This window comes from Jaculus jaculus, chromosome 15 (genome assembly GCF_020740685.1).
Source record: "Jaculus jaculus isolate mJacJac1 chromosome 15, mJacJac1.mat.Y.cur, whole genome shotgun sequence".
Lineage (NCBI taxonomy): Eukaryota > Metazoa > Chordata > Mammalia > Rodentia > Dipodidae > Jaculus > Jaculus jaculus.
In genome coordinates, this window is record NC_059116.1 from 48209841 (window position 1) to 48233814 (window position 23974).

A 23974-nucleotide genomic window follows, 5' to 3' on the forward strand; every position below is an offset into this window, starting at 1 on the left:
CCTAGAGGATACCATAGTCCTCGGATTCCTTATATAAAATGGACTCTTGTGTACCTTAAATCATCTCCAGATTATTCACATCACCTAATACAAGACAAATGCTACGTATCTATTTGTCATATTGTATTGTTTAGAGAATAAGGACAAGGGAAATTTGCTGTTCAATACAGAGGTACTTTGCATGGTAAAAAAAAAAAATAGATTCCTCCTACAGCTATGAACTCTGCAGATACAAATGCACAGATGTGATGACTGGATGTCATTTCTCTTCCCTCTGCACTTTACAAGAACCATGCAAACATTTATCTCAGGAGGTAACACTCTACTTCAGGTAAGAACAGAAGAGGGCAGAAGCCACCGGGTGTGGCAGTGCACACCTTTAATCCCAGTACTTGGGAGGCAGAGGTAAGAGGATCCCTGGAAGTTCTAGGCCAGCCCAAGAGCACATAGTGAATTTATCAGGTCAGCCTGGCTACAGCAATACCCTACCTCGAAAAACCAAAAAAATAATTTTTTTTTTTTTTAAAAAAAAGAGGGCAGAAGCCAAATTCTTCTTACCAACCAAATCAGCTGGAGTGGGACCAAGAAAGGGGAGGGAGACACGGTTCATTGTAGGACTTCTCTAGGAAACACCCTCACCACTTCATGAAAAGTAGGTTAGAAACGCTTCACTACCAACTGGTCCTGCTGAGTCAGGGACAGCCTCTCCTCAGCAACCTCCAATCACAGGAAGCCGGTGGCACAACCAGTCCCACGATGCTGGAGGGAAGAGACTGTCCAGTAGGGTCAAGTGGATCCAGGGTGGCAATTGTGAGACAGGTCACAGGTAACCCCCGGTGCCCACAGACTGCTGTGTAATGCCCAGCTTACCTCCTGCATGCCAAGCTGAATGCAGGAAGTGGAAAGAGGGCATGTGGGTGGCCCTGCACAATGTGGTTCCAGTCTGGAAAAGTCAGGACATGTGCATACCAAGAATGTGTGCTCAGCACTGCCTTCCTGGGTGTTATTTTCTAGAAAGGCAAAAGCTGGGCCCACTTTCAGCAGGAGGGCAGGATTGACAAGGCAAGGCTTTTTACATTACAACTCAGCAGTTTGGATTCCCAAATGAGGAAGTTTTAATTCTGACTCAAGATTTCTAAAGCTGGAAATGATCGAGGCTCTCTAAGCCCGGACAGAAATAGACACTGGGGTGAATACCAATTGACAAAAGGTGGCAAGCAGTTTGGGGAGTTGATGGCTCAGTGTTTAAAAGTGCTATTGCACAAGTCTGATGACAGAAGTTGAAGTTCTGGGGAGAACAGACCCCACACAACACAAGATTCAGGTAGAGTAAGAGTCTGTAGTCCCAATGCACCTACGCCAACGGGAGGCTGGGTCAGGAGAACACTGAAGCTGAGGGCCAGCTCGCCTGCCATTCACAGGGGCAAGCAGTCAGAGAGACCCTGTCTGAAACAAAGTGGAAGGAGAGCATTGACAACTCAAGGTTATCCTCTGACTTTCACACACACGCCACGCATGCACATGCTCATAGGGTCACATAGACCCTCACCCCTCACAGAACCTCAACTGAACACGGACAGTTCCTCCCCCCACTGGCCTTTTAGCATCACAGAGTAGCAACAGCACCTCCTGCTTGATGCACACACTTGCCTCAAGTGCGCTACACAGTGTTGGATTCAGAATTGGTGCTAGATCTTAAATCTGGGCTCCCAGTCCAGGCAGCTTTATGCTCAGCCCAAAATATTATTACTATCTGGAGCAGCACCTGGACTTAGAAGTGACTCACAATGAGGTCAGAGAACTGGGGATGTGGCTCACTGGGTGGAGTACTTGTCCAGCCAGCACAACGATGGGCTGGATCTCCATCACCACATAAAACTGGGTGCGATGGATACTACTCCAGCCCCAGCACTGCGAAGTGGAGGCAGCAGGTTATGAAGCTGTTTACAGTCTATGTCACACTTTACAAAATGCTTTCTCATACCCCAAATTTCTAAGATGTGAAGGCAGTCAGTCTTCAGCTTGTTTTAAAACTGTATTGTACCCTGTGTCATATACTTTCTGGGTTAAGATATAAAATGGGAGCATTACTAGTACTTGGATTCATGGGAAATACAATCTTATAGTTTCTTAATCAGAGCTCATTATCCATGACTTTCTGTCTGATACCCAATCATTTTATATATAGTGTTTCCCATGTATAAAAATAGGTATAACAGCTCTATTAACAATATCATAGCAGCAATGTCTACAGGTCCTCATGAATTTCTGAAAAATAAGAAGCCAAGACGAATGTGCAATTTTTGTAAAAATATAAATTTATAGCTATTGGGAACCATCTAGATAGTTGCTGCCTCAGAATTATCCAAAGAAATGTCACTTACCTTATTGGCTACAGCTAAACTCTGCGTGTTACTATCAACCATAATCCTCAAGGACAGACTTAAAGAGCACACACATTGAGTTTGGTGAATGGCCAAGTCCACATTCTTCTAGTTAGCACTACCATTCACTAGCAAGCCATGCTATTGTTCCATGGCTAACCTCCTTGTTTTTGCCATAGGATTATCTGCTTCTTTCCACGATGTCATGCAGCCCGTATCCAGCTGTGTATTTTACACAGAACATATAACCCAAGTATACTCTCCTAAGCTCAGATCTTTATACCAGTGGACTTCTCACCAAATAGCCACAGCAATACAAACAGGCTATTTCCCACAGAACCAGTCTCCTCAGCCATTCCCCAGCAGGGCCCTACCTTTGTGACAGACAGTTCCTTGGACTTGGACTCGAACAGGTGCTCTAGTCTGGAAGTGTCCACTTTGATGGGTTCCAGTTTTGACCACAGGAATTCCCTGCAGCGGCGATTGCTCTTACATGGCCACTCAAAGGGCCGGACCTCATTCCAAAACAGACGGATGGTCTTCTTTTTCTTGGTGAATGCTGGCTGACCCCTGGGTACCTGGGCCCACCCTAAGCCCTGAGGAGCACTGAACACTGGAGGAGGAGGAGCCAATAAATTACCGGGGACTGGAGGGGGAGGCACACTGTCCAATAGGGGTGGAGGGGGTGGGGGCGGCAGACCCAGAAATGTGGGTGGGGGTGGGGGAGGTGGCCCTGGAGCTTCCCGGTGACCCAGATCCACATCCAGGACATCGATGTCATCTTCCTCCCCCAGGTCGGTGAAATCCATGTCTTGAATTCTGAGCTCCCTTGGATTGGCCATGAGCTGGTCCCAGATATAGTCAGACTCAGTCTTTAACTGTGCAGGTGCTGAGTCTGGGCCCTTATCAGTGGACTCTGCATCAGGAGGGGTGGAACCTCTTCCCAGGTCACCACTGTTGAATTTCTCAGCAAATGCTTTCACACTGCCCCGGTTGTCCAAACAACCTATGTCCACTCTCTTGACATTCTCCTCTGTAGCCTGAGAGTTGGCCTGCAGCGTGGACATTCTGGTGGCGAGGCTGGCCACTGCCTCTGCCTCCTGAACAGTCCTCCCATGGTCCTCCTCTCCCTTCTCCTCATCATCCGTGGACTTTCTGTTATGGGCATACAGCATGTCCAGCATGAATCGTTTGCTGGTGAGAATGTCACCACACTGTCCATTTACACCCGCATCCTGAATACCTGCAGACCACAAACCTAAAAGAATGTGGGAGAGAAGAAATAAGAAAGTAGCAAGGGAGGGGCTTCCATTGATAGAAAAACCAGATATGCAATATGGAGGCCAGATACACAGGAGTGACTGAGGAGAAGTCATGGGAGTAACAAAATCCAAGCAGAGGATGGAGGTGGCTGATGACCTCTCGAGGACAGGATGCTGACAGGAGTCACTGATCCTGGTTCTCACCTGGGCTATAGTAGGAAATGTTGTCTCCTGTCTTCCTCCCATGGCAACTTGTCAGAACCCACCATGCAATAGGTAACAGGGCTCCTGTCCTAACTAAACAGTGGGAGGCAAGGAAGTGATTCTCTGGCCCAGGCAGACATTGGAAGACTGTAATGACATCTATGTCTACTCTATATACAATTCTGCACTATGCAAACTGTGCCATTGACTGCATTTCAAGTTCATGGCCATGCATCTTCAGGAGGCTCAATACTGCCTGGCTGTCTCCCTACACTCTTTCCTAGATGACTTTCAAGGCCCCTCTCCTCTGCCTACCTATCTCACCCTCAGGTATGGCCTTCCTTCCTCAATTTACCAGTTTAACAGCTACATTAGAAGAGATCTTGCAGTTTATATCCAGAATCCTTCCTGTACTTGAACCCGTCACAGCCTCCCGTGGCTATCAACAAATAGTAGCTTACTAGGGCTCAAGTGCTCCTCTGGTACATTAGGAAAACTTGGGTGGTTCTCTGCCCTGGCTTTTCTATGAACCACCCCTCCTCCAAACCAGGTCCTTCCTGCTAAGCCTACTAGGTCCTTTCTGCCCTCCCACTAGGTCCTCTCTGCCATAAAAATATGTGCATACTTTCTCCCATGTTAACCAAAATCTCCTTCGACTCATATTACATACATCACCTATCTCCCCACTTTGCTCCTGTCCTTTAAGGCCAGAAGTTGTCTCACTCATTGTCTCCAACTTTGTTTTCTCTAGGATCCAGATGAATGGAGCTTTTGTTCCCAGCATCCTTCAAAACTGCTCCTTTCTAGGTGACCAGTGGCTCATGGTGTCCTAGGCCCAGCCAATCACCCCTCCTTCTTCACACACCTCCAACACCCACCTGGTTTGCTCCTTTCTTTGGGGCTGCTTCCTCACCTCAGACTGCCCTCTGCTCTAATCTCTCCATCTCCACTCACCCTTGCAATCACCGCCTGCTCTAGTCTCAGCTTTAAACAGGACTGCTGGTCCCACTTCCAAAGCTGCCTCCGGAGTGGTTTGAAAAGGGTTTTGTACAGGCAGCACAGAATTAGTGTGTTTTTAAAATCCATCCTGCCAATCTCTCTTTTAAGGTAAAGTAACAACTGTAAGGCTAGGGCTCAAGTCTGTCATTTTATTTATGTTTCCTTTTCTCTCCCCACTTGGCCTCTTGTGGGTTACTTGAGATTTTGTTCAAATATTCACCCAGATTTTTAAGTGTTTCTAATTACAAGACTGTGGTAGTTTCAAAGTAAAATTTCTCCCATAGCCTCAGGTGTTTGTGATAAAGCCTTGTACTTAATCCATAGCTGGCAGAGCCTTTGCAAGGTGAAGCTGTGTTGGAAGAGGCATGTGGCTGGGCCCGGGCCTTGCGATTGTGAGCCTGATGCCCCTCACGCTGAGCGCTATCTCGGCTCACTTGGACAACCTCCTTCCCCAGCTGTCTTGTTTGTAGAAGGCTTTCCCAGCCATCATGAAGCTTCCCCTTGACACTGTAAGCCAAAACACATCCTTCCCTCCATCAGCTGTTTACCATTTTCCTAGAGGTTGTTCGACACTGTCCCCGACTACCTGTGGTACATTTTCTCACTTTAAATGGAATGCAGAAGGCACTTAGGTCCTTTTATCTTCTAAGCTTTTATTTTTTAATTAGCTGAAGCATTTATTCTGTGTATGGAGAACACTGTTTCAAAGAGCATTATAACTTCTGGATCGTCCCTCAAATATGCTCTCCGAAACTTGTGGGAACAAAGTGTACGCTCTAAACACACTGCTAGGAAGTGAGGATCACTACGAGCAAAGCACACGACCTTTCCTCACCGACCTGATTCAAGCGTCAACAAAGGACACTTGTAGGGACACATAACAATGTGTAATAAATGCCATACTAGACTTCTCACCACATTCCACAGAGCAGAACTCATGAAATGAATCTAAAACCTGCTGGAAAAAGTTGAATTTCTTTCAAGCCTACAAACTCCTTCATTAGTAATAAACACAATCATTAGAAATAGGATTGGGAATAATTGTATGGTCTCTCAGGGTCTGTTTTGATTTAACAAAGCATTTTGAACTGCAGAATCTATTTTGAGCTGCTCTGACTCAGCTGCTGAAGGAAGAAGCCTGTCAATATATCAACAGTGTTATCTCTCCTTCCTCCATCCCCTTCCCTCCATTCCTCTCCTCTCCTCTCTCTTATTTTCTTCCCATTCTTTTCCTCCTTCCTACCATTATTCCATCCCCTCCTTCCCTCTTTCCTTCCTTCCTTTCTTTTCTTTCTTTCTCTCTCTCTCTCTCTCTTTCTTTCTTTCATTCATTCATTCATTTGATTCAATAAATCACTTCAAATGAACATGACTAAATCTCTGAATAGCACTGGAGTAAATTAGAAAAACCACTCGGAAGTTGCAGACCCTGGATCTGTATTCTGGGACACTGCCCACTCTTGGTGGGAAGTCAACAGATCTTCACATGAAACAGAACTGCATTTTTTGAAAGTTTTCCTTTTTTGGAAGAATATTGTAAAATATGATCCAAGGAAGTTCAGTTCCGTGTTTTAGCTTTACGACTCCATCTTGTTGATGTGCTTCAAGCTGCTAAACCCAAATGTGATGAACAGTTCATCCTGCTACTTGAAATGCACAAAACCAAGGGCCAAACAACCAAGAAGCTACCGGAAGCCTGGTATTATGATCACCATTCTGTTAAGTTTGAGTCATACAACTGAAATTGGGAGACATTACAATCTGACTCTAATGAAATTGAGCAAAATCAATATGCATATTTAACCATAGACATGAGATTTTTTCAGTACAATAATTGCTAAGATAGAAATGAATAAAGTCTTTCAGGACTTTTTAAGAATCATAATGCCCAAAAAGAGAAACTCATAGATTTTAGATTAAGCCACTGACAGGACTGTTGAGTGACAGTTGGCTTCTTGCACTCATTCATTCTTCCGTGCTTTCAAGACAATGTACTTTTAATCTGAGAGCTAAAAATTCATACCTGGGTCAGGGCACTAGCCAGTATGTCCTCATGGATCCTAAAGACTTGAGAGTGTGCCCCTTACACGTGAATTGATGGCTAGCCAACTATCTGGAGGAGGGCAGCCTTCCCCACCATGACAGTATATAGATCATGGGTTAGAAGAACAAACACTGTGGTGTCACAAGTGATATGACTATCTCACAAATTCTATAGCCATCTGTGGCAAGTCCCTAAGCCCTAGTGACATATTGGAGGCCCAAACTAGCATTCTACCTGGTCTCTAACTGCAAAGTACCCACCCAATTCATAGGTAAAGTAATGAATTCCAGGCATAACAATGAAAAGATAGAATTCCATATGGAAAAACATGTATGCTATACTAAAGAGTGAGCCTGAATATACGGTAAGAAACTACCTAAATTCAAACTCTGGTCTAGGAGTCAAATTCATCTGCACACATTATAAGCTATCATGTTTTAGAAATATGTGTCCATACATCTATCTTTTGTGGTCTGAGAGGTTCAGTCATGGTTTCATGGTTTCACATGCTTCATTCCAGAAAAGTCTTTCCAGGGAATATATGGCAACATGACGTGACTAAAGGTAAATAAGAAACTGAAAAAGGTCACACTTGCTATTAGCAACTGAGAAACAAACTGAGGGACATGAATTCCTTTCCTGAAGCTCAGGCCACCATATCAGGGCTTGTTTCACTACCTATGGAAGTGAAAGAAGCAACAGCATGGCAGGGTGCTCGGGGCCACCTGTCTAATGGATGGCAACTGCAGGCGACCTCTCAGTGTGGCCGGATGCCTTAGCTCCAGATGATGGGAGACACAGCTGAGGGATTGAAATGCCCCTGCACAGCGCCTTGGAGACCAGCCTATACCCGTGCTCTAAGCACTCCTAGTCCTTGGCTGCTGGGTCCACTGGGATGTGAGGATGAAGAAAAGGGTAGTATTTACCAGTTGTCCTGTCCCTGGAGAGCTTGTCTTCTTTCTCCTCCCTCTCTAAGGTGCTACTGGAGGAGGAGATGCTGGAGGCGGAGCAGTTGTCCCTCTCGTTCACCTCCTCGTTCTGCCTCTCTTTTTCACTGAGGGAGGCTCTTTCTTCGGGCTCTTGCTCCAGTGCCCGCTCCCCTTCACTCTCTGCTCCCCCAGGGGCACAGTCTATGTCTTGGCTGGCTTCATCAGTGATCTGCCCCGTCTCTGCCTCTGGTTCAGGCTCGGGATCCTCGATACTTACTGCTGGAGACAAGAGTGGAGATTACATTGACAATAGGGGTTTCTTGGGATCACTTAAGATGTGAGGTTAATTGTTTTGGGCAGAAGACTAAAGAGAGGCCTCAAAATTTCCATTCTGGGCTGGAGAGATGGCTTGGTAGTTAAGACATTTGCCTGCACAACTTAAGGTTTGATTCCCCAGTACCTATGTAAAGCCAGATGTACAAGGTGGTACACGCGTCTAAAGTTTTATTGTACTGGCTGGAGACCATGGCGTGTCCATTCTCTCTTGCTCTCTATCTGCCTCTTTTTCTCTCTCTTAAATAAGTAAAAATTTAAAAACCAAAATTTAAAAAAAAAATCCCACTCTGTGTTTCTTGAATGGTGCAGATGACTTAAAGACATGAGAACCTGAGTTTGGACCCCCAGAACCCATGTTAAATGTCTGATATGGTGGTTTGCTTCTGTAATCCCAGCACTGGGGAAATAGAAACAGCAGATTCCTGGGGATTACTGACTAGCTAGTATAGCCCAATCAGTGAGCTCCAGGTTCAGTGAGAGACTGTCTCAATAAATAAGGTAGAGAGTGGCTAAGGAAGATACCTGACATTGACCTCTAGCTTCTGTACATACACCCTCACAAGTGTGACCCCCCCCCCACAACACATGCACGTGCAACACATAACACATATTAAATAAAATACAGAGATGGGTCAACCAGATGAACCCTTAAAATTGGAGAGTTCCAACTAGCAATGGGAAAGGATGTCAGAGAATTAAAAGAAGCATGAGAAGGATGTCATATATACCTGTATCACTGGCTATCCAAAGGGGAGATGGGGAGTGACAGATATATGGGTGGTTTCTGCAAGGTGACAATGAACTCTGGCTGTCAGCCAACAAAGAACAGGGACCTCAGTTTGACAAGTGAAAGGAAGTACCCTGAATAAGCCTGGGCCCCAGGAGCCCAACTGAGCCATGTTGGAAAACAGTAAAGACAGTAAGTGGGTATTGTTTTCACTCACAGCATTTGTGGTCGTTCGTTACACAGTAGAGAATGAATGAGGGTCCTTTGGCCTCTTCAGAGAAGAGTAATAAGACCCACAGTGAGCCAAGCCAATCAGCTTAATGGTCTCTGAAATCAGTGGCTAAATGGGGCCCATTCCCCTGCCTTGCTCAGATTATGTTTGCTCGTGGTGGGCAGTTAGAATATGATTTTGAAAACTATTTAAAGAGATGCTTGACTAGGCTTTCCTGAGAAGCCCTTTTCTTAGGTATCTTTCTCTTCCTGAATGCCTGTGCTTAAATCTGCATTAAAATCTTTTCTTAAACTTTGCTTCATAAATACATTGTTTTAAAAATAAGCCCTGGGTATGGTAGCTTACTCCTGTAATCCCTGCACTTGGGAGGCTGAAGCAGGAGAATAATTGTGAGTTTGAGGCTAGCCTGGGCTACAGAGTGAGTTGCAAGCTAGTTTGGGCTACAAAGTGATACCCAGTCTCAAAACAGACAAACGAAGCAAAATATAACAAAAAAAAAAAAATCAATCATGGGCACAGAACTATTCATAAACCTATGAAGATTAGAAATGAGGTGCTTTATAAATATTTTATGTATTTACTTACTTATCTATTTATTTGAGAGAGAGAAAGAAAGGGGGAGAGAGAGAGAGAGAGAGAGAGAGAGAGAGAGAGAGAGAGAAAGAAAGAAAGAGAATGAATGAGCATGTCAGGGCCTCTAGCCATAGCAAATTCCAGATGCATGCACAACCTTGTGCATCTGGTTTTATCTGGGTTCTGGTGGATCAGAACTGAGTCCCATGGCTTTGCAGGCAAGTGCCTTAACCACTAAGTCATCTCTCCAGCCCAAGAAATGTGGTTCTTGTGTCAAATTGAAACATACTCTCACTTGTGTGCTACCACAGGGAAATAACTCAGTCTGGCTTATGCCTGTTTTTTTGTTGACCAAAGCTAGCAGCTCTGAAATTTGTAGAGGTGACAAAATGACTAAGAATATAGAACCCTCTGAGCCAAATGCCACATGGACAGGCCAGAGGAGGCTGGCTCACCCCTGGCGGCACTCCACCCCTCCAGGTTGTGCACTGAGGATGGGGTGTGAGTCCTGGGCACACCAGGCTCCAGGTGACAAAGAAGTTCAGGCAGGATCCACAAGAACTGAAGGTAGCTATGGACACATCCTGCTGCCTCACATTTAAGGACAACTGGCCATGGGTCAGCAGACCTGGATGCTTAGCCCCTCAGCAAGCCAAATTCTGACATTACTGTGGGGAAGAAAAACTTGGGTCTCACTGGGCAGAGGGCCTGATGCCATCAGCCTCTCAGCAAGAAGCCATGCCTCTAGAATCCCCTGGGAAAAGCAGCCCTTATCCAGTCTACTCAGTTTGTGACATGAGAAGGGGGCAAGGAAGTGGGGAGGGAGAGTAGAGGTGGAGAGGGTGAAACCAAGTCTTTCCTTTCCTTGTGATCTTGAGCAATTTCCAACCACCAAAAAGACGAAACGCTAGGAGAACCCCTAGGGTCCTTCAGGTGGGATTTGGGGCTGGGAACTGAGGACTTCTCCCTCTGCTTGTCTGGGGCTTGGTGCCATGACATGTGTTGTCCCTGGGTGCTCGAGCCTGGAGAGTGAAGGGGACAGCAAAACCCTCTGCTGCCTAGCAGCTGTCCCTAGAAGGAAGGCTTTTAAAGAAAGAAAGTGTGATATCTCTGTTTCCAGATAGAGATGCCAGGGCTGGCAGTAGCAGAAAGAAAGAGAAAAGCACAGCCCTGAGAACACACATGCCTGGGAAAAGGCATGTCACACACTTGTCCTTAAAACTCAAAACTGGGTTACAATATTGGAAAGAGAGAATATGCCTTTCAGAAAGCTTCCTCTTGGGGTAAAAGGAGTTTGTATGCTTATTGCTTTCTCATTTGGTAATAGTATTGAGCAAAGACCTACAAAGACCCACGAGCTTCACAGGCGGGGTGAAAGCAAAGCTTGAGCAATGGCGGTGTCATCGTGGGGCTGACAGAAAGCATGTGTGCTACACACTTACTTCATAATAGCCACATCAAAACGAAAATGCATCTGCAACAGCTGAGCACGTGGCATGCACTTGGGTCTTCATGGCGAGCATGTGGGAGACACTGGCAAGGGCGTCTTGCGGTGGCTCTCCACCACGCAGGGCAAGCCAGGCCTGCCCCCGACCCCCCAGCACCCCACACTAAGCAGGCAGAGGAGGGAGGATGCATGGCTGCTGGCAGCTTGACTTCAGTTCACATGAACCCCCTTCTCGGTCCCCTCCCCCAGCTCATGCTGTCTCATTTTACTTAACACACAGGACTTGAGCAGTATCTCAGCTTCCTGATTGGCCAAGGGTCACCTGGGCAAGTGTGGGGCACCAGATGTACAAGCTCGAAAGAGCTACACACTCTTAGGCGAGAGCAGTGCGATCCTGTCCCCATCAGGCACAGCCTCACTTCATGAAGGCCAGTCATGTGCACCTGTGCGTTTTCTTCTCATAACAGCCAGGGAGGTGTCATCTTCAAAGCCACACCCTGCCCAGAGCACATGGCTCAGTGGCCACAAGGTCTGACTGCAAAGCTGTGGGATGAGAGGCTATCCTAATGAACAAAATAAGCAGTGGTCTCACACACTCAAGTTAAGCCAAAGAATTAAAGTGATAACTATGGATGGGGCCTTGTTCCTGACAAGCTCTGTGATTAGACACCATTGAATTCCCAACCTTACACAAGGGGAGTTTGACAGCCATCCAGGGCTGTGATGGTGGACTTCATGTACTGAGAGGAGGACCTGGGACATTGCCCTAAGGGCCCACTTCAGCTAGAGTGGCTATGTTTCATTTTCTCTGCAAGGAGTTTTGACTATACCTGTGTCAGGCCAAGCATGCTTCCTGTAGGAATAGATTAGGCACACTCATGAGATACAGGAGAGACTCCTGTCAGGGCGGAAGGATAACCAGAAAACAAACGGTGCAGACAAAGAGACTGAGCGGCAAGAAGCAAATGCCAGTCAAAGCTGCTCCACAGAGGAAGACAACAAAGAACTGGCACTGGGTGCCCAATGCTTTGTAAGCATGAAAACCCACATTAAAGAATGCTGGGGTGCGATAATGTATGCTTGTAGTCCCAAGACTGAGGAGATAGAGGCCATTGTAGCCCAGTTGGTAAGTACCAGGCCAGTGAAAATCTGTTTCCAAACAGGTGATCAGCGACACCTGAGGTTGTCAACTAGCCTCTATATGCATGTGCACCCCAATACTCATTAACCTGCATACACATGAATATACACATACATATAAGCCTGGTACTAATTATATAGGTCAGGGCTGGATGGGTAAGGCCTGAGACTCTAGAACATGTTCTCTCTCAGATACCACCTAGGAGAAGAACTGTTTTCCCATTTGAGAGCAGCCATGGGCTGCATAAGGTTACTGGCTCCCTCTGAGCTATTCTTACTGGACACTTTTGCATGAAGTTTCTGCTGATATCCTCAACCCTTAGAAAACAGAGGTCGGGGGCTAGAGAGATGGCTTAGCTAGTAAAGTGCTTGCTGCAAAGCCAAAGGACCCTGTTCGACTCCCCAGCACCCACATAAGCCAGATGCACAAGGGACACACACATCTGGAGTTTGTTTGCAGTGACTGGAGGCTCTGGCACACCCATTCTCTCTCTCTTTCTTTCTCTCTCTCTCCCCTGCCTATTTCTGTATCTCTCTCTCAAATAAATAAATAGAAATAAAATATTTAAAAAAGTAAACAGAGGTTAGGAGGGCACAGTAGGGGTTCATCCTAAGGCAACTGGACAGAAGGGACAGGGTGCCTTGTCTGGACCCCAAAGCATCACCCTTGAGGCAGTCTCAAGAACGACTGTGATAAACAAACTCCTGTAGCCCAGAAGCTTCCAGGGCTCCTCATCACATCCTCAGATACAAAAGGACCTACAGATCTGCCTGCATCTTGGGGGGGGGGGCTGTGCCAGGGAGAAGGGGAACTATAAGAAGGGCTTGGGCTGGGGCCCAGGCAGACCCTTTCCCAGCAGGGCTATGAGGCTACAGGGCAAAGAAGTAAGAAGTACGTGGCATGAGGGGCCTGGAGGTGCCTGAGGAGTGCACACTGATATGTCTTACTGGACCACAGCCCAAATGAGCAGACTGAGAAGCTCAGCACTGCCAGGACGCACTTAGCAAAGCCCAGAAAAATGTGTTTGGCCAGAACCATGCTGACCTGATTTAGAGGGTTTTAAACTAAATTTCAAGGTTGGGAATAGGGGATATAAGGGAGGAGAAAAAAATCAAAATTAAAATTATTAAAAGGATAAGGGGTGGGTCAAAATGGAAGAAATATCAGGAAATAAAAACTACATGAAACCCCCAATCCAGGAGGCAGCCAGGGAGACAATAAGAGGAGCAAGGGAGCCAGGAGGCGATCCTGTGGGCATGAGCACATAAGGAAAGAGCTGATGCTTTGCTACTTATCCTGGAGATGTGTGTCCCAGAGCTGGGGAAACAAGGAAAAGAACAGGACTGAGAATGTCTACCTTTCGCCTTCCCTGTTCTAGTCAGCTGGACAGGCACATTCCTACCATCTCCTCTCTGTCCCTCCAAAAGCCCAATGTCCCCAAGACCTTACTCGATGTTGGGCCCTGCTTGGCCTTAAGTGACATGAAAATATAAGTCACTATGTAAGGAGTATCTTCACCAAAATCTCTACCAGGAAGCATTCATGACCCTTATTTTGTCCCCATACCCACACTATGAAGTAGATTCATGTCCTCATGTGAGAAATCAAGACACATGTTCAGAGAGGATGAATAACTTGCCAAGAGTGACACAGCAGGCTACATGCTTCCAACATGCTTCCTCTCTTCTTCTGTCTTGATCTTCTCAAAGGAGCTGCCGCCTGTGTGATCACCCACCGATCCCTCACAGAAGCACCACCTGTGTGATCACCCACTGGTCCCCTCCCAGGAGCACTTCCTGTGTGATTTCCCACTCGCTTCTGGAGGGACTAGCAAAGGGGGAGAGAAGAGGGACTGGAGTATACATACCCAACCCCTGGCATATGGGCTTGGTCTGTAGCAGGCCTTTGTCCCTGCCTTTGTCCCTTACTAGGTTCTTGTCACTTTTTCCAGTATCCCCAGGCTGCTCTCTTGGGTTGTCTCACCACCTTTGCTGGCCTCTCAGAGGTCCCTTGTTGAGTACCTTCATCTAAGTCCATGCTATTGACTCCCCCAGCCCCTCACTGTCAAGCAGAGCTCATGACACTAGAGCCAAGACGGGCCTGCCTGAGATGATCCTGCTGGTGATTACAGTGTTATTCCATGTGTAGGGTGACCAAAGCCAGGAAGAAAAAGCATATAAGCGATCCTGAAACAACTAGCTATGTATGGTGGACATGGACATTCCAACATCTGCTTTCATTGATGTCTCCAACAGTGGGCCTTAGGGCCACTTACAATCTCTTGTCATGCATTTTTTGTTTATGTGTGTGCATGTGTGTATATATGTGTTCATATATGTGTGGTCACACATGCCATGTGCATGCAGATGTATATGGAGGCAAGAGATTGATGACAGGTGTCTTCTTCAATCACTCTCTATCTTATTTTTTGAGATGGGGTTTTTCTTTTTTAATGTTTTATTTATTTATTTATTTATTTATTTATTTAATTATTTGAGAGAGAGATAGAATGGGTATGCTAGGGCCTCTAGCTACCGCAAACAAACTCCAGATGCATGTGCCATTTTGTGCACCTGGGGAATTGAACCTGGGTCCTTTGGCTTTGTCAGCAAGTACCATAACCACTAAGCCATCTCTCCAGCCCCAAACAGGGTCTTTTACTGAACCTGGAGACCACTGATTCAGCTAGGCTAGTAGCCTGCAAGTCCCACAGATCCCCCTACCTCCACATCCCCAGTGCTGGGTTACAAGGATCTAAACTCAGATCCTTATGCTTATGCAGCAAGCACGTTACTGATGGAGACATCTTGTGGAGGCCCCTGCCATGCACCTTTTCTTCAAGGGACAAACAGGTGATAGAAGCATCTAAATTTAATGAGTCTTTGGGTGGTTTCAAATGGTTTTAGTCTGTGATGTTGTCTCAATGACTCTGCCAGGACTTGGCTTTTGGGCAGGTCTTATGAAACCCATGTCAAGACCAGCCAATTCTATATTAGTTGCTCCAAATAGTGCAGACTCCAAAGACCTCCCCGGTTCAGAGCTGGTAACTAACACCATAGGCTTTAGACTGTGGTTTAATCACATAAATCTGAAAGAAGTCCCAAGGGAAAAAACTCACAGCTTTGAAAATTCTTCAGGCCCTGCCTTTGGTGTTGGGCCAGGTCTTGCTAAGTTGTTAACCAAGATTTATCTGAAGCAGGATTTCTTAGCCATAGTACCAAGGCATTTGGGGCCAAGTGACTCCTTGTCCAGGGAAGCTGTCCTGCACATTGTAGGACTACATCACCCATGAGGTTCTCATCTCTCTCCTACCATTGTGACAAAGATGTATCCAGACAAGACCAAATGTACCCTAGACATAAAGTCACCCTAGCCGAGAATCTACTCATAGAAGGAACTCCATCAGTATGCATACAAGTTCAGCTGCTCAAATTTCACAAAAGAAATATGTCATTGCCTGCAACAGGCTGGTTCAACAGCAATTTGTGGGCCTTCAAATCTGAGCCCAGCCTTGTCCTCAAATATTAGAGCTAGACTATTCCCAGAGGTTCAAGTCAAAGCCACCACTGAGGTCCCTTTGGAAGGTGTTACTTTATGGACCCTCAGTCATCCTCCATGGTACCAACAGTCAAGGTCCTCACTTGGCTTAAGAGGAACTCCCATGAAGCCCTGGTCTTCACTTATCGGCTATGCTATCACCAAATCCTCATCTCCACAGTACCATCCCATTTGATTCAGCACATTAGTCATGCTCCAAGGGCACACTGCTGAAAAGCTCAAGAAACAAGGACAACAAAAGCACAGCATGGTCCTTCATCTCAAGCATCTGCACCCAAGTTGGATGTTACACAGGATCGCAAGCACTATCACAGCATTTCTAGGGGCTGAGGAGGTGGCTCAGTGGGTATCGGATCTGCTGCTCATGCATGAGGACCTGAATTCCATTTCCAGCATCCATGTAAAAAGCTGAGTGCAGTTGTGTATGCCTGTAACCCCAGTGCTGAGGAGACAGAGACAGGACTGCTGGGGCTCCTGGCCAGCCAGTCTAGCCAGGGGGAGGGAAGCAAGCTTCAGGATCAGTGAGACCTTTGTCCAGGAAATAGGTGGAAGACTGACAGAGGAGGACACCTGATATTCTTCTCTGGCCTTGGCACAGGTGTGCATGGGGCACACACATGTGCATACACCACACACATACACATATAACACAAACACACACACACACACACACTCCCTCCTAAAAAAGGAAGAAATTTTCTAGGCTAGGGATACAGCATAGGGACAGAGTCCTTGCCTACCATGTGCAAGGCCCCTGGGCTGAATACCAAGCACTACCATTGGTGTGCGTGTGTGTGTGTGCGTGTGTGTGTGTGTGTGCGCGTGTGTGTGTGTGTGTGTGCGCGTGTGCGCATGTGCGTGAGAGAGAGAGAGAGAGAGAGAGAGGGAGGGAGAGAAAGAGGGAGAGAGAGTTTTCCTTCTGGCTCCTCAGAAGATGACTTAGTTCAACACTAGAGCATCACACAGAATAAAAGAACAGCAGTTGTAGGTTCAGTTACCATGAGCTTAATAACAGAGGTTGAATATCCTATTCTATACCATAAACAGAAATTGGAAAGTAGTTCAAGGTCATTACATTATTCATTGCCATATCATCATCCTGAAGCCAGATCTGTCCTATACTGTCTTCCACTGAGCTGTTTCAATATGTTTCCTAAAGTTTTGGTTCCAACAAGTTGAATAGGATGTATTGTACTCTTCATTCATCCCTGAGTGTCAGACAGCCTGGTGGAACTACTGAGTTAATAAGATGCACATTTTCTTACAAAGACAAAGAGGAAAACAAGCGTCTTCCTGAACAAGACATTACAAACCCACTGCTTTCCCCAGCCTGTTGTATAGCAAATTCCTCCGAGTTGAAATATCCCCTCCTGAAGGGAGGAGGAAGGCCCAGGAGACTGAGGAGATCAAGTCTGGGAGAGTCAAAACTTAAAAGGTCACAGGAGCATTCCCCAAGGTTATAGGAGCAGTAAACAACTGTTGAGGGCAGACTGACCAATGTTGAGTAGCAGTTTTCTCTGAATTGAAACTTCCCTCTTGCAGGGAGAAGGGAGGCTCAGGAGGTCAACAGGCCTGGGGAAAGGTGCAAGACTCTCTCCCTGAGACTACACAGAGGGTAAAGCAATGGGGGAACTGTCCACAAGAGGAGCTGCTTGCAAGTCCTACAGTGAGTGTCCAGAGATACAGCATCCATGACTGGATGGGCTTTTTGGTGATGCTGCTGTCTTTGAGCCACCCATTGCTCCTATAAGCTTCCTCTCACCCTGCTCTCCAAGTAACCCCAATAAAGTCACTGGTTCACCAAAACTGGTTTTGGTGCAGTCATACTTTGGTGTGTCCTCTGAGCCCTCTCTGGAATGAACAGATGGGTGTTTGTGTCACCCTAAGGAAAAAGTTTTCTCATGACACAGCCCCTCTTGTTCTTGTTCAGCCTCAGACAATAGCATTAAGGACATCAAAGGAACATGCTAACATTCAAATGGACAGTCCCGAATAGTAACATGGATGGAGCTTCAGATTTTGTGATTAATTTGATTTTTTTTCAGGCTATTCATCAGTGTCTTAATCTGGTCAGAGGTAGATAGGTAGCTTTCCTTCCTTCTTCCCTCCCTCCTTCCCTCTCTTCCTACTTCTTCCTTCCTTCTTTCATTCATTCATTCAGAAAATATTTATTGAGCTCTATCATGTATGAGTCATGTACTATGGCACAAGAAACTGAGATGTGGAAAAAAAAATCTTCCCCAGAGTATTTTTCAGGTTAAATTTGTATATTATGTCATACTGAAGAGACATCACAAGACCAAAACAACTAACAGCTTAAGAAAATATTAGCTTTTCTTGCCAGTCAGTCTCTGCTAACCAAGTAGAACCAGCTGGCCTGAGATGAGGGTATAGCTAGATATCTCACACTTTAAAATCTCACTCCACGGAGCCCTTCCTCAGTAACAACTGGTCATACTGGAGGTAGCATTCCAATAACCCCAATGATACAGTTTACTTGCATTTGTTGCCAAATGAATTAAAAAAGAAAAGCAAACCTGGAATTGGAATAGAATTCATGACTGAATGTTTATGTTCTTTCAAAATTCATATGTTGAGGATTTGGAAGATGGCCCAGGGGGTAAAAATACTTGCCATACAAGTGTGAGGTCCTGAATTCTAATCCCTAGTACCCAAGTAAAATGCCAGGAGCTGGGCGTGGTGGTGCATGCCTTTAATCCCAGCACTCGAGAGAGGCAGAGGTAGGAGGATGGTCATGTGTTTGAGGCCACCCTGAGACTACATCGTGAATCCCAGGTCAGTCTGGTCTAGAATGCAACCCTACCTCGGAAAACCAAATAAAATACCAGGCATGGTGATGGATGCCTAAAATTCCATTGCTGATGAGGGAGAGATAAGGAATCTCCCAGGCTCTATGGCTTTATATCTCTATGCTGAAATTCTAACTCACGAGGATACTATTAGAAGGTATGTCCTGTGGGAAGTGATCAATCTTGGGTGCAGAGCCAGCATGAATGGGATCAGTACCTTCAAGAAACAGAGCCTTCAGATCACACACTAGCCCTATCCCCCATATGAGGACACAGTGAGAGGGCATTATCTTTATCACAATCAGCAAGTTCCTTCATCTTGGATTTCCCAGACTCAAGAACTGTGCAAAATAAATGTTGCTGAAAATACCCCCCCCACCAGGCTTATAGTATGTTGTTGCAGCAGCTGAATGGACTAGGACAAGAGAGTATTTCAAAAAACAGTTAAATATCTTAACTATCCATTTGTCAAGAATCATTCTTGGACTCTTCTATTATTGTACCCAGAGCTCCAGGAAAAAAACAAATGGCCGAGGAACATGAGTCAATTCTCTTCAACATTTCCCTCTGAATTAGAACAACATCATGTATTCTTTTCTGAGGGAGTGGCTTGTGTAGTGTGAATTTTACCCTTGGCCCCTGGAATACATTGCATTCTGTACAAAGGGGCAAACTGTTTTGGCAGATTAATGTGTCTCCATCTGTTTGTTCATGCAGCAAGTCATAAACCATTAAATAAATATATGTTTTGCCCCAAGCAGTAGGAGATAACAAAGCATGGGGTTAGCGAGAAAGGCCTGTGTCTGTCTCAAGAGAAACATGAGAGAAGTTTGGGCAGCTCTGGAGAACAGAAGATGCTTTAACTAGATGGGTAGATGGCAGGTGAATACCCACAGAAACAGGCACTCCATGTACAGAGGCATGCCTCAGAGCACAAAGATGGCCCTTTTCAGGAACCAATAGTTTGATATGAAGGGAACATATCACATGGGGAATACTGTGCTGGTAAAAGGCTAATAGGGTCCAAAACCCAAAGGATCTTGAACTCCATATAAGATCTGCCTTCAACAGATGTTTACTGCTCCTATAACCTTGGAGAGTGCTCCTGTGACCTTTCAAATTGCAACTCTCCCAGGCAATCTCCTCAGTCTCCTGAGCCTCCTTCCTCCCTTCAGGAGGGGACATTTCAACTGGGAGAACAACTGGGAAAAGCAGGAATGCTGGAGGAAAAACAGATATGGTAGACATGGCATTGTGGTCTCAGGCTTAGACAAGAATGCTAGAAGGATCACAAGAGATATTCATTGTTACTTCTCGTAGCAGTCTGAAGTACCTAAGACTAAAGAACCCTTACAGGAGGTCTTCGGACTGTATGCGCAAGCTCTGGTCCAAAGCTCCCACCTTCAATCAAAGGCAGGACTCATAGGCCAGGCTCCTCATGAACACTTCCTGATTCAGGCAGGATACACCTTCTGGTTTAATAAGAACAAGTCAATTAATTGCTGTTAAAAACAAACTATTTTTTGGAGGTAGGCCTTGCTCGAACCCAGGCTGACCTGGAATTCACTATGTAGCCTCAGGCTGGCCTCAAACTCACAGTGATCCTCCTACCTCAGCCTCCCTGGGATTAAAGACATTCACCATGATGCCCAGCTCAAACTTTTTTGTTTATCTTAAGCAGCTGTTAGATACTTTTTTTTTTTTGTTAGTTTTTTGAGGTAGAGTCTTACTCTGGTCCAGGCTGACTTGGAATTAACTCTGTAGTCTCAGGGTAGCCTTGAACTCATGGCTATTCTCCTGCCTCTGCCTCCTGAGTGCTGGGATTAAAAGCGTGCACCATCATGCCTGGCTAGATACAATTTTGACAGGAGTCTGATTAAAAGCCATTAAAATTTAATATTGGGAAAAAGTATCTATGGATGTCCCATGTCTCTGCACTCTTGTAAGCAGAGGCATTGATAGCCCTTGTTCAGGTGCCATCTCTTCAGCCCTGTGCCTTCCCTTGACTTGGAGTTTATACTTTGTCTACTTCAATTTTTTTAACTTTTATTTTATTTATTTGAGAGAGAGAGAGAGAGAATGAGGGAGACGAGAAAGAGAGAGAGAGAATGGACACACCAGAGCCTTCAGCCAGTGCAAACGAACCCCAGATACATAGGCCACATTGTGCACCTGGCTTACATGGGTCCTATGGAATTAAACTTGGGTCTTTTGGCTTTGTAGGCAAATGTCTTAAATGCCAAGCCATCTCTCCAGCTTATACTTCAATTTCTTATTTGTTAAAGAGAGAATGAATGAGTGAAGAATGAATGAATGAATATGAATATGAATATACCAGGGCCTCCTGCCATTGTAAACAAACTCCAGATACATGTACCATTTTGTGTATCTGGCTTTATGTGGTTATTAACTTGGGCAAACCGGCTTTGCAAGCTAGTGCCTTTAATCACTAATCCATCTCCTTAGCCCTATACTTTGTCTATACTTCAAAAATAACCAAAAACTGTTTAATATGTCGAAATGTGGTACAAAAACACATTGCAGGCAACTTTCAATCTAAAGAGACTGAAAGAGGCAAGAGGGACATTTTTGCCTCTGCCCATCTTTAAAGACTGAGAATTCAAGGCAGCAAACTCAAGTCACATACAACAGCCCTCAGGAAGGTCCCATAGCAGGGATAGCAGGTATAATCTTGGCCTTGGGTAGATTTCCTGAAAGATTTGGTCAAACTATCCAAATTGCATCAAGTAGCAGCAAGCAGGTGAGGAATGAGAACAGGCTCAAGTCATGGAACCACGTTTCCAGCCAATTTGTGAAACCCTGGGCTGGAGGTGTCCAAAAGCTGTGGTTCATGAACTAGCAAGCATGAGGCTGATGAGTGACAATATTCCATTGCTACCATGCCAGCTGGAAATAAGATACTAGATGTTTCTGCCTCGAGGCATAAGGGTTAGGTAAGCTAGTGCCTATATCTCACTCAAACATCAGACAACAGAGGTGAGAAAGATGTTAATGATGACCACAGCCAAGCGGATGAGTGGATATTATCTCAAAAAAATAAAATAAAACAAAGGTTAGCATTTCATTTCAATAGATGACATACCATGACATAACTCTATGTTTATACTTTATTTCCAGGTTTGAGAAACCAGAGGCTGGAGGAATTGCCTTAATCCCAGAATTTTAAATGCATGGATCTCTGAGAGGAAATATGAGTAAACCCCTGCCAACAACGTCTCTAAACTCTTCCAGGTAAACACATGGTTGCATAGGCCACTTCTTATGTCCCTAGAGCCAATCAGACATTTGCATATACCTAGGGGTTCAGTTACACATAGGAAAAGAAATTGCTGCTGCTAAGCATAAAACTGACATTTTTCAATGCATCTCTAAAATATGTATCTTGAACTACATAGAATTCAATAACAAATATCATTTTAGGGCACAACAGCTGAGAAACAACAACAATCACTTCGCCATTATATGTGATTCTGTGGAGAGGCTGATGGCAGCTGAAAGGCTCCAACTTTCCACAGCACCTGCTTTCCACCGGGAAAGGCCCTTTCACTCTCCCTGGCCCCAGGAGGGTCCCATGTCTGTGACGGAGGAAACAGGGTGGGAACAGGGTTTCCCCAAGGATGGCAGGTCAAGGAGTACCACAGCACCTGGCTCTCAGATGAGTGTTTTTCTCTTTACTATATTTTCATGAAATATATTCCATAGATCAGTTCAGTTAGATATAAAGACTTTACTTATGGGTACACAGATTATCTCCAACCCTCCATGCAACTTTCTTAAAATTCATATTGAAGACTTTTGTCTCAACAGGAGCCCTGTACTTATCTCCTAATTAGTGAGAATAGCTTATTTGATTCCAGAGGCATCTGTGAGTATCCTCAAATAATAGGAAATAAGCTTATTAGATAGAAATTCCAATGTGAGGGCTGGAGAGATGGTTTAGTGGTTAAAGTGCATACCTAGAAAGCCTAAGGGCCCAGGTTTGATTCTCCAAGTCCCACATAAGCCAGATGCACATGGTGGCATATGCATCTGGAGTTTGTTTGCAGTGGCTAGAGGCCCTAGTGCTCCCATTCTCTCTCTCTCTCTCTCTCTCTCTCTCTCTCTCTCTCTCTCTCTCATTCTCTCTCTCTCTCTCTTTCTCTCTGTCTCTAATAAATAAATAAATAAATAATCTTAAAAAAAGAAATTCCAGTGTGAGCCTTCAGGGCACACTAAACAATGAAGGATAGGCTGGAGAAATGGCTTTGTGGTTAAGGTGCTTGCCTGCAAAACCAAAGGACCTTAGTTCAATTCCCCAGTACCCATGTAAGCCAAATGGCACATGCATCTGGAGTTTGTTTGCAGTGGCTGGAAGCCCTGGTGTGCCCATTCTCTCCCTCTCCCTCCCCCTCTCTCTCAAATAAAGAATAAACAAAATGAAGAATATCAAAGCAATGGATGAAGGAGGACAGCTTTCCATATTTACCAAAACTCTGGGCTGATCTCATTAACTGCAGAACCATGCAAATGAGAATACAAGTGAGTGGCATCTCTTCCCTTGGGTCTGATAGTTTGACAAGAGGAAAAGTACTCTGACCATCACCACTAAGACCAGGCAGTGTTGGGACACATGTCTGCTGTGAGCCAGAGGAAGGCCAGATGGAAAAATAATTACAGCACACATTGGCCTGAGGGTGAGTTAGTGTCATCATTTGCACAAAACTTAGCTGAGAAGAATTCAGGTTAAAGATCTTGCATAACACTCAAAGTATTTAACAATTATGTCTTATCTTTTTAAAAACTATTTATTTAAAAGTAAGAATCATTTTTAATGTTTACACACACATATTTGTTATTGTTTGCAGACAAAGTATTCATGCAGCCCAGGCTGACCTTAAAACTCAATATATATCCAAGGCCTCACTTGAACTATATATCCAAGGTGCTAGGGTTATAAGTGTGCATCACCAAGCCCAGCTCATATGCTTTTAAAAAGGACTCCAGAATATGAGTAAAAAAATTATAGAGCAAGAACCTATAAAGTGACCTATCATTTTAAGATGCATAGAATTCAATATCAAATATTAGCTTTTCTTTTTGCTAAACCAATTCTGGGACATAGGCCCAATTTCTACAAATATTTGGGAGAAGGTAGACAAAATGATAGTGTAGCATCAAACTGGACCATAGCGTTAATCTTGTATGAACAAAACCCTGTGATGAAGGGCTGGCAGGGACCCCACCGGGGTATCCTGCTCCCAGCACTATGTCAACAAGAGCTGAAGCAGGTCTTCCCTTCCACTTGAACCTCAGGAAACTGAGGACATC

The 23974-nt window shown here is 45.1% G+C and overlaps 1 protein-coding gene across 1 annotated transcript in view; it reads right to left on the reverse strand.

The window, feature by feature from the left end:
* Fhod3 (formin homology 2 domain containing 3) overlaps positions 1-23974 on the reverse strand; it is a 502577-nt gene that overhangs the window by 68861 nt on the left and 409742 nt on the right. Inside the window, exons 15-16 of the mRNA XM_045134751.1 lie at positions 7820-8101; positions 2759-3642 (exon numbers count right to left, since the gene is read on the reverse strand). Coding sequence (XP_044990686.1) covers positions 2759-3642; positions 7820-8101 — 1166 coding nt within the window. The remainder of the gene's footprint in view (positions 1-2758; positions 3643-7819; positions 8102-23974) is intronic.